This window comes from Trachymyrmex septentrionalis, unplaced genomic scaffold (genome assembly GCF_001594115.1).
Source record: "Trachymyrmex septentrionalis isolate Tsep2-gDNA-1 unplaced genomic scaffold, Tsep1.0 scaffold127, whole genome shotgun sequence".
Taxonomy (NCBI): domain Eukaryota; kingdom Metazoa; phylum Arthropoda; class Insecta; order Hymenoptera; family Formicidae; genus Trachymyrmex; species Trachymyrmex septentrionalis.
In genome coordinates this window covers 1,223,053-1,238,012 of record NW_017304406.1, presented here as the reverse complement: position 1 = coordinate 1,238,012, position 14,960 = coordinate 1,223,053, and the positions used below count along the sequence as shown (strand labels likewise).

The 14,960-nt window shown below is 33.8% G+C and overlaps 1 protein-coding gene across 7 annotated transcripts in view; it reads left to right on the top strand.

Annotated features, from left to right (window-relative positions):
- The first annotated feature begins 133 nt into the window (after positions 1-133).
- LOC108756428 (putative DNA helicase Ino80) overlaps positions 134-14,960 on the top strand; it is a 30,842-nt gene continuing 16,015 nt past the window's right edge. For 3 of the 7 annotated variants that reach the window (XR_001939832.1, XM_018500217.1, XM_018500222.1), the window contains exons 1-26: positions 134-259; positions 2,749-2,908; positions 3,011-3,090; positions 3,166-3,377; positions 3,841-4,014; positions 4,096-4,392; positions 4,477-4,635; positions 4,718-4,887; positions 5,037-5,253; positions 5,410-5,497; positions 5,606-5,897; positions 5,986-6,188; positions 6,270-6,410; positions 6,487-6,605; positions 6,750-7,042; positions 7,130-7,409; positions 7,512-7,664; positions 7,759-8,002; positions 8,261-8,388; positions 8,453-8,547; positions 9,365-9,437; positions 11,165-11,323; positions 11,405-11,507; positions 11,947-12,062; positions 12,157-12,336; positions 12,627-12,993. Coding sequence is in view for 6 of the 7 variants with exons in the window: in XM_018500217.1 (XP_018355719.1) it covers positions 250-259; positions 2,749-2,908; positions 3,011-3,090; positions 3,166-3,377; positions 3,841-4,014; positions 4,096-4,392; positions 4,477-4,635; positions 4,718-4,887; positions 5,037-5,253; positions 5,410-5,497; positions 5,606-5,897; positions 5,986-6,188; positions 6,270-6,410; positions 6,487-6,605; positions 6,750-7,042; positions 7,130-7,409; positions 7,512-7,664; positions 7,759-8,002; positions 8,261-8,388; positions 8,453-8,547; positions 9,365-9,437; positions 11,165-11,323; positions 11,405-11,507; positions 11,947-12,062; positions 12,157-12,336; positions 12,627-12,993 (4,513 nt within the window). In the remaining variant the exon portion in view is untranslated. The other 4 variants (XM_018500221.1, XM_018500220.1, XM_018500218.1 and 1 more) reach the window with 4 other exon arrangements.

The window sequence follows — 14,960 nt, the reverse complement described above, 5'->3', positions numbered from 1 at the left end:
AGCGGAATCCGAACAGCGAGGTAGCTTCGTAGCAACAACGGAAACAAAACGGGGTTCACTCGACGGCGCGCAGGGCATAGCCTTGACGCCAGGCGCACCGTATCGGCGGCGGTGCCACTTCCCACCACCTTCCCCCACTTTCCCCAACGACGCAACTCACGCAACGGCCGAGAGAAAGAATTCGTCCGGCCTTGGATATAGCACAGACAGCTTTCCCGTCGAAACGATAATGCAGCGTGTATAGCGGAAATGTGTGCAGGTATATTATTCTGTAAAATAATTCGAAAAAGAATGATATAAGGTTCCGTCGAACGAGGTACTTTTCCCCCCACCCCTGTACTCTGTGGGTCATTCGCTTTTACGCGGGATTCAGTCGCTCGGTCGATCGACGTAATTCGACTCGGATAAAATCCGAGGATCTTTACGGACGTTTCGCGATACTGTTAAAATAACTTAACGACGTTTATCGGCGAAATAGGTTACTTTTACAGTTGATGGGGAACACTTCCGGCGCGGGTTCGAGGCTAGGACGCGCGCGACGCGCATGAACGGAAGCATACTACTCGCGTAGTAGAGCGATTCGAACTTCCGAATTCTTCGGGATCGTGATTACTCGGCCGAATAGAAGAGGCGTGATTACTTGGGGAGTTCCGTGGAAAATGCGGAAAAACGGCGCTTCTCTCGAATTATTTTCAGGTATTTTGCCGAAATTGCGAGCCGCAAAGCAAGTGGTGAATAAAGGCGATACGTGTTTTAATAGGTCTGTTCTTTTTGGCTGAACTTTTGCACCAGGTCATCTTTCTTCCTCTTCTTTCTTCCTGGAGAGAAAAGGAAGAAAGATGAACTGTGGTGCAAAAGTTTAGCCAAAATGAACAGGTCTAATTATTGATGCTCGAGCTGGCCTCAAATTGTTTATTGGTATCTATAGAAAAATTTCTTAAATGCAATTTCTACAATTTATTTGTTAAACCGGCGTCCCATGAGCGAAAATTTACAGCGGAATGAAACAGCGAGACCAATCACAATCGCAGAAAAGAAAGTAAAGTAATGATTGCAGAGTTGTGATTAGTCGCACTGTTCCATTCCGCTGTAAATTTCCGCTTATGGAACGCCAGTCTTACGCCTTTGTAAGAATTTTAAAATTTCTACAGGAGTACATACATAGATCAACATAATTTTTTTTTTACAGATATTATATATGTCGAGTTATACGTCTATAGGTGCCTTTTTAAGCTGACGCTCAACGCTCATTTTCAGCATCAAAATATTAAAATAATAGATCGCGTGATCAAAATTGATGCTTAATATTCGTCAATTTCTATCACGTGACTTATTTTAACGCCGAAAATCGCTGAAAATTCATGCGTCAGCATGAAAAGATATCTTATCCTCGTTGTTTGAAATCACCAACAAAATCACTTAAAAAGAGATAAATATATTCGGGCATTGAAAAGAGAGAAGGTGAAAATGCTGAACGCAAAAAGTGTAAGCAAGGCTAACAGATTTTTCATTATACAAAAATCATGCGTTTAAAGTTAAAACTAAAAAATAACACGCGCGATAATTTTATTGCATCAACAAGACGGGATATAAGTAATCTTTGTATTCGATTATGATAACGAAAAAACTCGGCAGAAGAAATTAACGCGTTGTCGATATATCGAAATTGCGTCGCTATCTCTTTTTCAAAAACTCGCCAACGTTTCCCTATCTTTATGATATAAAATTTTCTAAAGTCGCGCGTTTTGGGGGCAACGCAAGAATCTTGGATCGCGCGTTTGCGTGAGATAAACGTTCGTCGTGGCATATACTAGAAAACGGCTCGAGATTTGGACCGTAATTTGAAATTGTATGTATAACATGTACACAGGTGGATACCGAGAGGAGTATCGAGAAACGAGATCCGCCAGGAGCTGCGCGTACGGGCGCTACTAACGCCACCTACTGAAAACAAAAATGGTAGCGAGCAATATGCCCTATCCCTGCCCCGCTTTAATGGCACGCCAAATGTCTGCGTTCTCTAGGCTTCCTTCTACCATGTATTCCCCTCCGACCGATGTATCTGATCCCGCTGTGAATAGAGGAAATCGCATTCCGGTAGTAGACTTTGTTACGCGTGCGAAATAAGCGGGGCCGTCTTATAACCAAAACATAAGGTGAAAGCAAAAGCCGTTGGCGAGATATTTAGCCGAATTATAACCGCACCAGCTCCCGATACGACGTGTCACTCGCCTTATATAATGAAATTAGCCGCGCACGATCCCGCATGCCAGTTCCACGCCCGTAATATGCGTCATCCGCTGCTAGAAACACGAGAATCCCCAAAGTACGATAACGGTAGCCCAGCTGAGAAGCGTTCTCCGTGGTTTGCTATTGGGAATATGCACGTTTTCCTTTTTCCGTCCCGGTAGATTATATCGATATCCTACGTATCCTCGTGTAACACTCGTTTTCATTATTTTCATTACAGCCTGCAAGGCTTTTCAACGTTTTCTTATTGGGTTTTCATAATTTTTGGGAGGGAAAAACTTGTACTATACTGCTAAAACTTGTATGTTTATTACTATATATATATATATTCACTATCTTAGTAAAACGATCAGGTATCATTTTTTGCAAGCATTATGAAAGATTTATTCTTGCATGTTATTGTGAAGACTTGTACAGATTGGTAGTTTATAAGTAAATAAAATTGTTCTATTTTTTAAATTGCTAAGGTCCTTTTTTATTTATTGTGCATTGTTACAGATTGTCAGGCTTCTCATAGACGGGTAATGTCTGATAGAGCAAACGCGATGAAGCTAGAAGCTGAGATGGCTGCGCCTTTGCATCTGCAGAGACTGGAACGCAGCTTGAATGTACAGCCTTTCTTAAAACAGATTGATAATCTTTTTCAAGAACAAGCTAGGTACTGTTATATTTATGTTTTTTAGCTTGTAATACATTAATAGTATATCATAAATTAATACTATGGATACAGTAATACGAATATTTTGTTTCTATTTTTCAGTGAAGATGACAAGTCTGTCTCATCGGAATCTTCTGATGGTTCAGATGCTTATCTTGATAATGTACCCACGCGAAAAGAAGGTTGGTATATATCATTGATTTTAATTTTATTAAACCATTTAATTAATGTTTTTGTAACATAAATTATTTTTTTAGAAGCAAGAATCAATAAGTTAAGACTGTACAATATGGCTAGTGTAGGAGATGAAAGACGTTGGTTGCAAGATATTCTTTTAAGTGATTCCTCTGATAGTTCTGCATCAGGTTCTGACACAGATAGCCAAATCACGGAAGAAGATTTTCAAGAGATGTTGAAGTTTCACATATTACGAAAAAAATATCAAGGTCGTTTTTATCAGAAACCAGAAGTAAGGACCATGTGATAGTTAAACTTCGTATGTTTTTAATAATGCAAATAATTCGGGATATTATAAAATATATATTTATGTATTATAAAATTACATCCACAAGTTACACATACTTATTTTTCTTATTTTTTCAAAGAATGTTGCCGTTTGATATTTTTGTATCCTGAGACTCCTCTAACAAATTATAATTTGATATTATGACAATTTCATAACGATATTATCTTTTTACTATTGGTCTTTATGCGATTTTCAATTACTTGTTTTTATTTATTTGTACTTATATTTTATTTTATACATTACCATGTTTTTGTTAGCATATGGCTATAACTTTGTTACAGGTTGAATTGTTTGCAATATTCTTACTATATATTTTAATTTACAATATAGAATTAAGAATTTGGAACTGACTTGGTTTATTAGTCTATTTTTATTTTTTTTATTTATAAAGTATTGTTATTTTCAGAATATACAATATCAATATTATAGTGCGGGTTTATTATCCAATTACGATAGATTTTTAGAGCATCAAAAGTTAATTGTGGGAAATAAAAAGAAGAAAGAGAAAAAGCCAGAAAAAAAAATTATGAAAATCAAGAAGGAAAAAATTAATCGTCACTGCGCATCTGAGGAATATCGTGTATGTACTAAATTTTACATTTATATTTTGACACACATTTTATATTTTCTTTTTATGAAATGTTATATGCTCTATTTTTAGAAAGGGGAATATCTGGAGGGAGAATGGGATAAATCAATTCCCAGAGAAGAAGAGTTAGATGAATCTGAATTGGAAGCTATCATGCGTCATCAACCTCGAGGAAGAGGTAGGAAAAAACATAATACTAAGAGTGTTGAAGTGATGACGATGAGAAGAAGAAAAATATGGGTGATGATGTCTAAAAAGGAACTAGGAAAAGTACAAAGGGCAAAAACCAATAATCATAAGGAAATGCTAATAAGTTGTAAGAAAGTAGCGCAGCATTGTATGAAATATTGGAGGCAAAAAGCCATGCAAGTGAGTATAAATTAATACTTAGGTTAATACTTATTACTTAAAATTATTAATCATACATATTATATATATATTTATCTCTTTTAGTCGCAGAGAAATATGAAGGATACTATCTGGCGGGCAAAACGTTTGACAAGAGAAATGCAGACTTACTGGAAACGTTATGACCGAGTCGAACGGGAAACTAGAAGAAGATTAGAGAAAGAAGCTGAAGAACAACGTAAAATGGATGTAGAACTTATTGAAGTGAGAGAATATTAGAAAATATAAAAGGGTACATTTTTTACTTTTATTTTTTCTGAATGTTTTTATATTACTCTTATTTTAGGCAAAACGTCAGCAAAGGAAATTAAATTTCCTTATTACCCAGACAGAATTGTATGCTCATTTTATGTCGCGAAAAATAGATAAAGCGTCAACAGAGGAACAATTAAGAATCTTGAATCAATTAGATGAAGAAAAGAATCCCAGACTTATTGGCATCGATGATTATGATAGGTATTTGATTTAAATATATAATTTTTTTTACATAAATCTTAATAATTAGATAATTACTTTAATGGCTGTTGAATGTGATTAAAAAAGTCAACTTTAATTATTTAGGATTTTACATTTACAATAAAAGCATATGTTTATTAAATGTGTAGTGAAATAATGAAACATAAAGCAAAGAAAAATGCTACTGAAGCATTTAACAATGAAAAGGCCAGGACTAAACAATTTGATACAGCTGCTGCATCTCAAGAATTACGTCTCAGTGATACGCCTGAGAATTTGGAGCATCCACAACCTGCAATTTTTAAGGGAAATCTGAAAGGTTATCAATTAAAAGGAATGAATTGGTTGGCAAATTTGTATGACCAGGTTTGTGACTTATGTATATATATGCACATATTGTAACTATGTATGTATATTATATTATTAGGATCATATAATATTTTTGTAAACATTATATGATCACATAAATATAATTTTTTAATTCACATAAATATAATTTTTTTAATTTGTTAATTGTTTTAGGGTATTAGCGGAATACTAGCTGATGAGATGGGTTTGGGAAAAACTGTACAATCCATAGCATTTTTATGTCACGTTGCCGAGAGATATTGTAAGCATTTATAAAAATTAAACTTAATGATTTCAATTATTATTTGATATGCACTGTGTTGAACTTTTGCGAAATAACTTGACCAAATAAATGTGCAATTAATTTTAGCTGTTTGGGGACCATTTTTAATTATATCACCTGCTTCAACATTACATAACTGGCAACAAGAAATGGCAAGATTTGTGCCAGTATTTAAAGTAGTTCCATACTGGGGTAATCCTCAAGAACGTAAAATACTCAGACAATTTTGGGATACTAAGGATTTACACACAAAAGAAGCTTCTTTCCATGTAGTAATAACAAGTTATCAATTAGTAATTACGGATTATAAATATTTTAATAGAATAAAATGGCAATATATGATCTTGGATGAAGCACAAGCTATAAAAAGCACGAGCAGGTATGTTATTTTATTTTCTTGTTTTTCCATTATTTTATAACAATTGCATAATCTCTTTCTAATTAATATATTTTAATCATTTTAATAGCATGAGATGGAAATTGTTATTGGGATTTAGTTGTCGTAATAGATTATTGCTCAGTGGTACGCCTATACAAAATAGCATGGCAGAACTATGGGCGTTATTACATTTTATTATGCCTACATTATTCGATTCGCACGATGAATTTAATGAGTGGTTTTCCAAAGATATTGAAAGTCATGCAGAAAATAAAACAGGAATAGACGAAAGTGGGTAATTTTGTACAAACCATGTCAAACGCGAAGTGATTATACATTAATTAGAAAATATTTGTAAATTTTGTATTACAGAACACTTATCGAGACTTCATATGATTTTAAAACCTTTTATGTTACGAAGAATAAAAAAGGATGTAGAAAATGAATTATCTGATAAGATTGAAGTAATGGTATATTGTCCACTTACAACTCGTCAAAAGTTACTTTATTCAGGTATCTCGATTTTATTTTTATGATTACTAGATGTTTATAACATTTATAACATTTGGTACATCTATCTTATTTGTAGCGCTGAAGAAAAAAATTCGAATAGAGGATTTGCTGCATTATACAGTAGGAGGGGACACTGCATCCAATGATAAAAACTTTACTTCCAATCTAATGAATCTAGTCATGCAGTTCCGAAAGGTACTATTACATGTGTTTCTATTATTAAAATTTATAATATTATTTATGATCTATATATAATAATAAATTTATCATGGCTATTATCGTAATTTCGATATATCTTAAAAGTAATCCAGTTACTACAAGCGAATATATTAATTACAGGTCTGCAACCATCCAGAACTTTTTGAACGTAGGGACGCTAAATCGCCGTTTTTTATGAACACTGAATTTTATAATATGCCTGTTTTATTGTATAATGAAGGACTTTTGCATCTAGCATTTCCATCCAAAGATCATCTATTGTATAATAGGTTGTTTATATTTACCGCAGAATATATTCACCGTGCTCTTCACTGCAACGAAGATTCGCGCGAAAATACATTTTCATTTAGTAGATTTATTGATCTGTCTCCAATGGAAATGAACAAAACATTTATCGCTGGTACTTTATTTAGGTATGTAAATATCAAGTTAGAAATATAATTGATGAGTCGTTTTATTTTAATTTCAATCTTTTTAATTTTAATTTTTCGTATGTATAGATTATGTCTGATAACGTTTATGGAAAGAAGATTAAGAATGGTGCAATACTGGGAAAATTGGCACGTCGATAACAGATCGAGAACATCTACAAATCAAATGTTTTATTTACCCAAAAAATTTGACGGTTTGTCGACAACGCTGCAAGACATATTTTTTACCAGCAAGATAATCGAAGGCGAAGCTTTCTACACACATACCAATCATACGATACATTCAATGCCAGAAACTGTCGCCCACAGAATACTACGTAGTAGTAAAAAAGCTAATCAGCTATTAAAAGTAATTATATTTTATATTACATAACGTATGTACACATAGATTCAAAAAATAATAATATTTATATAATAAAAATAAATTATATATAATATAATATATCTTTAGTTACAAAGGATATTACCCACTGGTAAAATAGATCAAACGGAAGATTCGAAATTGGTTTTGCTTCCTGAACATCCTCATCATCCACGGCAACCTGTAATGCGATATTGCCAACAAACAACAATTCCTGCTTTTGTTTGCGATAATAATCCCAAGGTTGGTACAATTTTGCCTAACGTATATAGAAATGATGTAACAAAGAAATGATAAACAAAGAATGATGTATTTAATCTATATTCTTTAATTGCAGGTTCAAGCTAGTCCACGAAAATTATACGTCAGTAATAGTTCCGCAGCATGTGCCTGGAAGAGGCACGAAGAATGTGGTGGTCCATTTGGTCAAAGATTACTTTGGCTCGGTTGTGAACGAGCACTTTCTGAAGAAAAATTAGGTATTCGTGTCAGCCAAACAATGTCTACGTTTTGTTACCAGCCGCAAGGTGGATTATCTGCATGTGCTCCTATTAATGGATGGTCACATATCATTGTACCAGGTATATTTAAGATAATACTTTTGAAGCTTTAAGATTACTTTCTATACAATCATTTTTCGTGATTTATCTCTGTGTCCAGAGCCATCATTAGTCTATCTTCTTTGGCGTTTTAATGGATATGGAGATAACGCGAAACATATAGCTTTTGTATATTGAAGACTGTACTATTATATAAATCAAATATATACTAATGTAGTAGTATGATTATTTACGATTCTATTAATTAATAGATGTTAAATATAAATTAAATTATTTTAGATAAACAAACGTTAGTGACAGATGCTGGTAAACTTTCTGTACTGGACAGTCTTTTACGGCGTCTGAAAGAACAAGGTCATAGAGTACTGATCTATTCTCAAATGACAAAAATGATCGACTTGCTAGAGGTGCGTTACACTTACCTACTGTTTTCATATAATTGCTTTATTATGGGAAATTTATTTTTTGTAGGAATATATGTATCATAGAAAACATACATTTATGAGATTAGATGGCTCGTCAAAAATCTCAGATCGTCGGGACATGGTGGCAGATTTTCAAAAAAGGTGATTATTCCATTTTATTGCAATAATTTTATACATGTATATTTATTGTTATTACAATATTGTCAAAGAATTTGATAATATACTTGAATTTTCCGATAGTACAAGTACAGATTATTTAAAATTTTGTTTTAAAAAATATTTTAAAATTTTTTCATTTAAATTAATCTCAGCATCAGTTGTTTATTAATAAAAAATACGTTACTTTTAACAGTTGTGCCATGCTGATTAGATTACGTCTTCCTATAAGTGTAACAGTATTCAGTTGCATACTTAAAGCGCGATCCTGAGATCGCATGTCCTGTATAGTTCAGCCGCGCATAACTAATACGCGAATTAATTGCCGAATCGTCTCCATCTTGCAGACAGCTGCACGTTCAAATGCGTGACAGCTACAAAACAGAAACTCTTATCTATTAGACTATTATTAGGTAGCGCGTGTTTTGGTTATTATAATTTCTGTTTCTAAGTATTATTTAAATCTTCGAATAATTATATTTTTACATTGCTATTGAATAACAAACAAAATGTTAGAATATCTCTTTCCTTTTGTATAGTTTATGTTAATTTCTTATTCAATAATAATGCTTACTTATATTATATTTTAATTTTATACTTGAAAATATAAATGAAAATAGAAGAGGGGAGAAATAAAAAGAATGAAAAAATACGATTGAAATCTTGTGATTGTGTGCCAAGGAGGATTTTATAGATATCCTTCGAAGATACGCCGAGATCTCAAATTAATTTATATACACACGTCTAATGACGTCTTTATTTCTCGGTTTGGTTTAATCTGTAGGATTGTTTCGTGTTTCAGAGCGGACATATTCGTCTTTCTACTCAGTACTAGGGCTGGCGGCCTGGGAATCAATCTCACTGCGGCAGACACGGTTAGTAATTCTCCTTGCTTTATATATTTGCTTACTTGTTACTTCGACTTTCAGATTCTATTCTCTTTGATTATGAACATGAATTCATGAGCAGATCTTTGTTAAATTTGAAACACATTTAATATTGTTTTTACTACAAATTTTATGTATTATACACGATTAAATATATTTTTGTGTATTTTAATTATATACATTAATTATATACATTTTAATTATGTATGATTTAATTTCACATTACAGCATTTAAAATAATTTATAATGTATTACATATGTATAAGAAAAAAGTGCATAAATTGATTTTACATTAAAAAAAATATATGTTGTACACGATAAAATATATTTTCTATATTTTACAAAAAGGAAGAGAGAAAAATTTTGCATTACAGAATATTGCTTTCGTGCATAAGGATATCACGAGTCCATAACGTTCAATCTTCTGTCATCGATTTAACAAATCTATCGCAGCATGCTACATGCTTGATTCAATATTGCAATGAATTATATAAGTTGTAACTGCAGGATTGCACATTATAAGTATATTTATAAAGGAGGATGTTAAAAAGAGGCCGATTTTTACCCATAAAAGTGTAAGTAAAAAGAATAGCGTTTTTTATAGATTTTGACTTTCTGAATATGATAATATTAATAAAAAGTTAGGAATCGATAGGGAACGCCTTGAAAATTGAGCATAAACATGATATATTTGAACAAATTTCGATATTCTTACTCTCAAGGTATTCCCGAAGTGTCACGAACTTTTTAATAATTTTATCATATTCAGGAAGTCTACAAAAAATATTATTTCTTTTACTTACATCTTTTTAGGCAAAAATCTGCCCTTTTTTGGAGGATATTAAAAAAAGTCCGATTTTTATCTAAAAATATGTAAATAAAAGAAATAGTATTTTTGTAGATTTTTTGACTTCCTGAATATGATAAAATTATTAAAAAATTCGTGGCACTTGGGAAATATCTTAAAGAGTAAGTAAGAATATTGAAATTTGTTCAAATATATCATTCATGTTCAATTTTCAAGGTGTTCCCTATCGATCCTCAACTTTTTATTAATATTATCGGAAACTTTTATTTCTTTTATTTTAATATTATTCGGAAAGTCAAACTCTATAAAAAACGCTATTCCTTTTACTTACATCTTTGTGGGCAAAAATCGGCTTCTTTTTAATATCCTCCTTTATCTTAACTCTGCTATCTGATATATTTGAGTCTATTAGATTCAAAATGTAATTAATTTTCTTATTAATATTTTATTTAAAAACTTTTTCTCTGATATTTGATGACTTCGTCTGTTAAAGTAAGATCTTTTTTTCATGAATTTTTATTTTTTAAAACTTTTTAATGATATTAATCTGAATAATATGATTATATAGATTTAAACAAATGAACTGAAATAAAGATAAACTTATATATAATATGAAATTAAAATGTGTATATATGTATTATTATATAATTATATATTTATGCAAGAAATTTTTTAAATTATTTATAATTTATATATTTTTTTACATATTTTATGTATGGTTTAATTTTACATTACAGCGTTTAAAATAATTTATAATGGTATTATATATGTATGAGAAAGAAATGCATAAATTGATTTTACGTTGAAAAAATATTGCGTTAATATTATTAAACCGTATTTTTACGCATTAACAATTATGTATTACAGTTTGGACTCTGTAACTGCAATTAACGATGCCTATTTGCAGGTAATATTTTATGATAGTGATTGGAACCCTACTGTAGACCAACAAGCTATGGATCGCGCCCACAGACTGGGGCAGACCAAACAAGTCACGGTCTACCGATTAATATGTAAAGGAACCATCGAAGAACGAATTTTGCAGAGAGCGCGTGAAAAGAGCGAGGTTCGTTTTGTAAATCATTGCGTTTAGGTATTAAAGTCAAATAACCAACATGTGCACAGAAAGAGATTGTTTTCAATGCAGATTCAACGTATGGTCATAAGCGGCGGAAATTTCAAGCCCGATACTTTGAAACCTAAAGAAGTCGTGTCACTGCTCTTGGATGATGAGGAAATCGAAGCGAAATGTAAGTTATATTAGGTATTTTTATTTGGTAATTGTGATTTTGTCAAAATAAAGTTCATGTAAAATTAACCGAAGAACACATATGGCACTATATTGAGGAGTATTTTCCCTTTAAATTGACAAAAAATTCATCATTAAAATTAAAATTTGCTACGAATTAAGATCTGTATCTAAAACTATGATCCGTTGGAAAGTCGTTGAATACTCAAGTCATTACTATCGACCGTCCTATCGTATCCGCACGGCAGGACGCGCGTGTATGCACAAACGCGTCGAAAATGAGCCGAGGGGCGAGACGGGGACGGTCGAGGTGGCCGCGATTACATTATGCTCGTTAGCTTATGCTAATGGCCTAATAAGGAATAATAATAAGAAACAAAGTAACGAACACCGCCGCGTCCTCCGCGTATAGTACAAGTCCGTACGTTCGTATATTTCAGACAGCCAACGAAGCGAGGAGAGAAAGCAGCAACGAGTGGAGGAGGTTCGCCTCGAGTCGAACTTACAGTACAAGGAGAGGGACCGGAAGAGGAAGTTAACCGCGCTTCCGGTCAAGGTGAGCCCGACGCCCTTATACACCGCTATCGGTCGCGTCGCAAAGATTCTTTTTAATCTTTTTTACATTTTGCACTGCAACTTTTATTTTTCAGAACGACGCAAAGAAGCCATGTCACACGGACGCTAATGGCGATAAAAACAACGATACGATTTACGTTAATGAGCCTAAACCGGCTACCAATCTGATTCAATCGCAGCACCAGAACAATCATCATCAACAGCTAGAAAATATAGATAATTACAGCACACCGACCAGCCCGGCCAAGTCAGAAGTACGTTTCTATATCGAACAAGATTATAGCATTGAAAATTTCCTATTTTTTATTAACATATTTTTATATATTAATACTTTGGTATATTTCATATTTTATTGTGTGTATTAATAATTATTATTTATTTAGTATCAAGTACATATTTAAAACAAAATTAATTTGAAAAAGTATCTTGTCTGATGACAAATATATTTTAAAAGCATTTGCTTGTTTTGTGTCACCATCTATATGTAATAGCGTTATATGATCCTTGATATTGATACTTTGATACTTTGATTTTTTCCTTGCAGGATGAAACGAGCAACGAGGGACTCGTGGTCGATGTAGACGGTCCGGTGACGGTTTCCGGTAACGACCCTCATGGACAGCCTCGAGGCAATCTCCACCAATTTGGAGAATCTCCAGCTAAAATCGCCCGACTTGGACATTTCGCCTTCGGCATGGGTGCGAACGCGCGAATGCGACAATCCGTACGCGGCGCGAGTAAACGTGGTCGACCGCGAGGTTCACGTAGGGGAGGGCCAATTGGCGGTAAAGGAAGAGGACTGCTTTTAATGCATCCGTCGTCGAAGATATCAAATATGGCCAGTGAACCGTCATCGACAGCGATGTCACCGAATGATGGAGGCGGATGCTCTAATGAAGTATTGCGGCACTGTAAGTACTTGTAATTGCCTTAAACTTTCCTAATATTTATTAGTAGAAATATATAAGGATAAATAAATAAATATCGCGTAAATAATAGAAATGGATATTTTGCCAAAACAATATAAGTAAAATTAATTTCAACGCGATAAATATTAATTTTTTAATGATTATAATAATTTATGATTTATCGTTTGAGAGAATAATTATTCTGTTGTTTATTAATGTTTAGATTTTGATTAAATCTACGCAAGCACCACAGTTATATGATTTGTATAAATGTTTAACAAATATGACCACATAATTCAATCGGTCAGTTTTGTTAACGTATACATATTATATATCTGTGCAGTTATTGCAATCTCTCTCTTGTTTATAGCTTTTCGAAGCTAATTGTATATCAGATGGAAATGTTTGTAATGCGCAAAAAGAAAAATAATCATAATTAATATCAATGTCATTAATATGACGTTGACAATGGATAAAAATAAAAGGACATCGCGAAATGAAAGTGTTCAGTCGCGAGAAAGGTGACTTTTTTCACGAATGCGACCGTGTCAATCGATATACCATTAATCCCGACTGGCTTTTTCGTACGTCGGAGGTCTCCTCACCCCCGCTCTTCTTTTACACCCTCGATGTTATCTTTCGCCCAGGCATTTGCCCGGGTTCTCAGGGGACTTTGCGGTTCGCGAGAAGAATGCCCGTGGGTCCATCGCGACCCTATCCAGTGCTGAAATTCCCTCGCGAGCACATATGCACCCACGAGTATCGAGGGGGTAACAGTTGGCGTTTCTCCACGGAGCACCCTTAGAGACATTCACCTCTCCCCTTTTTTCGTGACTCATTCGGAGACACGTTTTGTAAACGACGAATTCAGGGCTTACACTGAGCTTAATCCTATGGGGAAAGCTTAGCTGAAACATTTGTTGCACGACGCAAGTGTATTGTGAGACAAGGGTGTCCTAGAAATCTGCCAGTCATCGGAAATTCGTAACGATTTCAAACAGATCAAGTCATACGAACAATATATAATTCCAGTTTTTATTAAAACGTGAAGCATTTAAAACTTTTTTACTTCATAATAAGAATGTTGTATAACAATATTGGATAGAAACAGTAATTGACATTGATATGATGATGCTATTTTTGATACATACATTTATCTTACGATAAAATGTTCATTTTATCAGAAGATAAATGTAACCAAAATTGTCATTATATTAAAAGCAATAGAATTTTTCTGAAATGTCTCCTGCTTTTAACGAAACTGTATTAATTTCCTCGAAGCAAACTCGAGACCGTAAGAACGTTGAACGAGCGTCGTTATGTACTTGTCATTATCGCGCTAATTAGAGAAAGACAGAACAAGAGAGGAAGAGAAAAAGAGAGAAAGGAATACGGTGCGTATGTCCGATAAGACGACCTCACGCAACGCCACGTGGACCGTGGACACGTAGTGAACAATACATACACATGAGTGCGTGCGTGCGTGCATGCATGCGTGCGCACATTAACACATTCCGTCTCGTGCTACGTATACCTACATACGAAAGGAAAGGGGTCGGTCTCTCTCACTTGTCGTCGACTGGAAGACGAGGCGGACAATAGCAGGTGCGGAGCGAAGGCGACAGCTGCGATCGATGCTCTTCTTAGGTTTTTGGAACTCGCGCGTACTTTTTCTCTCTCTCTTTCTCTCTCCTTTCTCCTTTCTCTTCTTTTTTTGCCTTCATCGTCATTTTCTTCATCTTCTTCGTTACCGCCCTTTTTACGTGTCTTTCTGTCCCTCCCTGTAGCGTCGTCCTTTTATCCACTAAGTTATCTCCTTATCGAGATGCAGCGCGCACTTGATCCAGCTGTTAATGTTACGAGCTCTCGCCGACATACATTCATTATTTCCATTGATTACAAGTTATATCTTATTTTAACCGATAAACCGATGGCTGATTATGGATTAATAGGAATAAATTTTAATATAT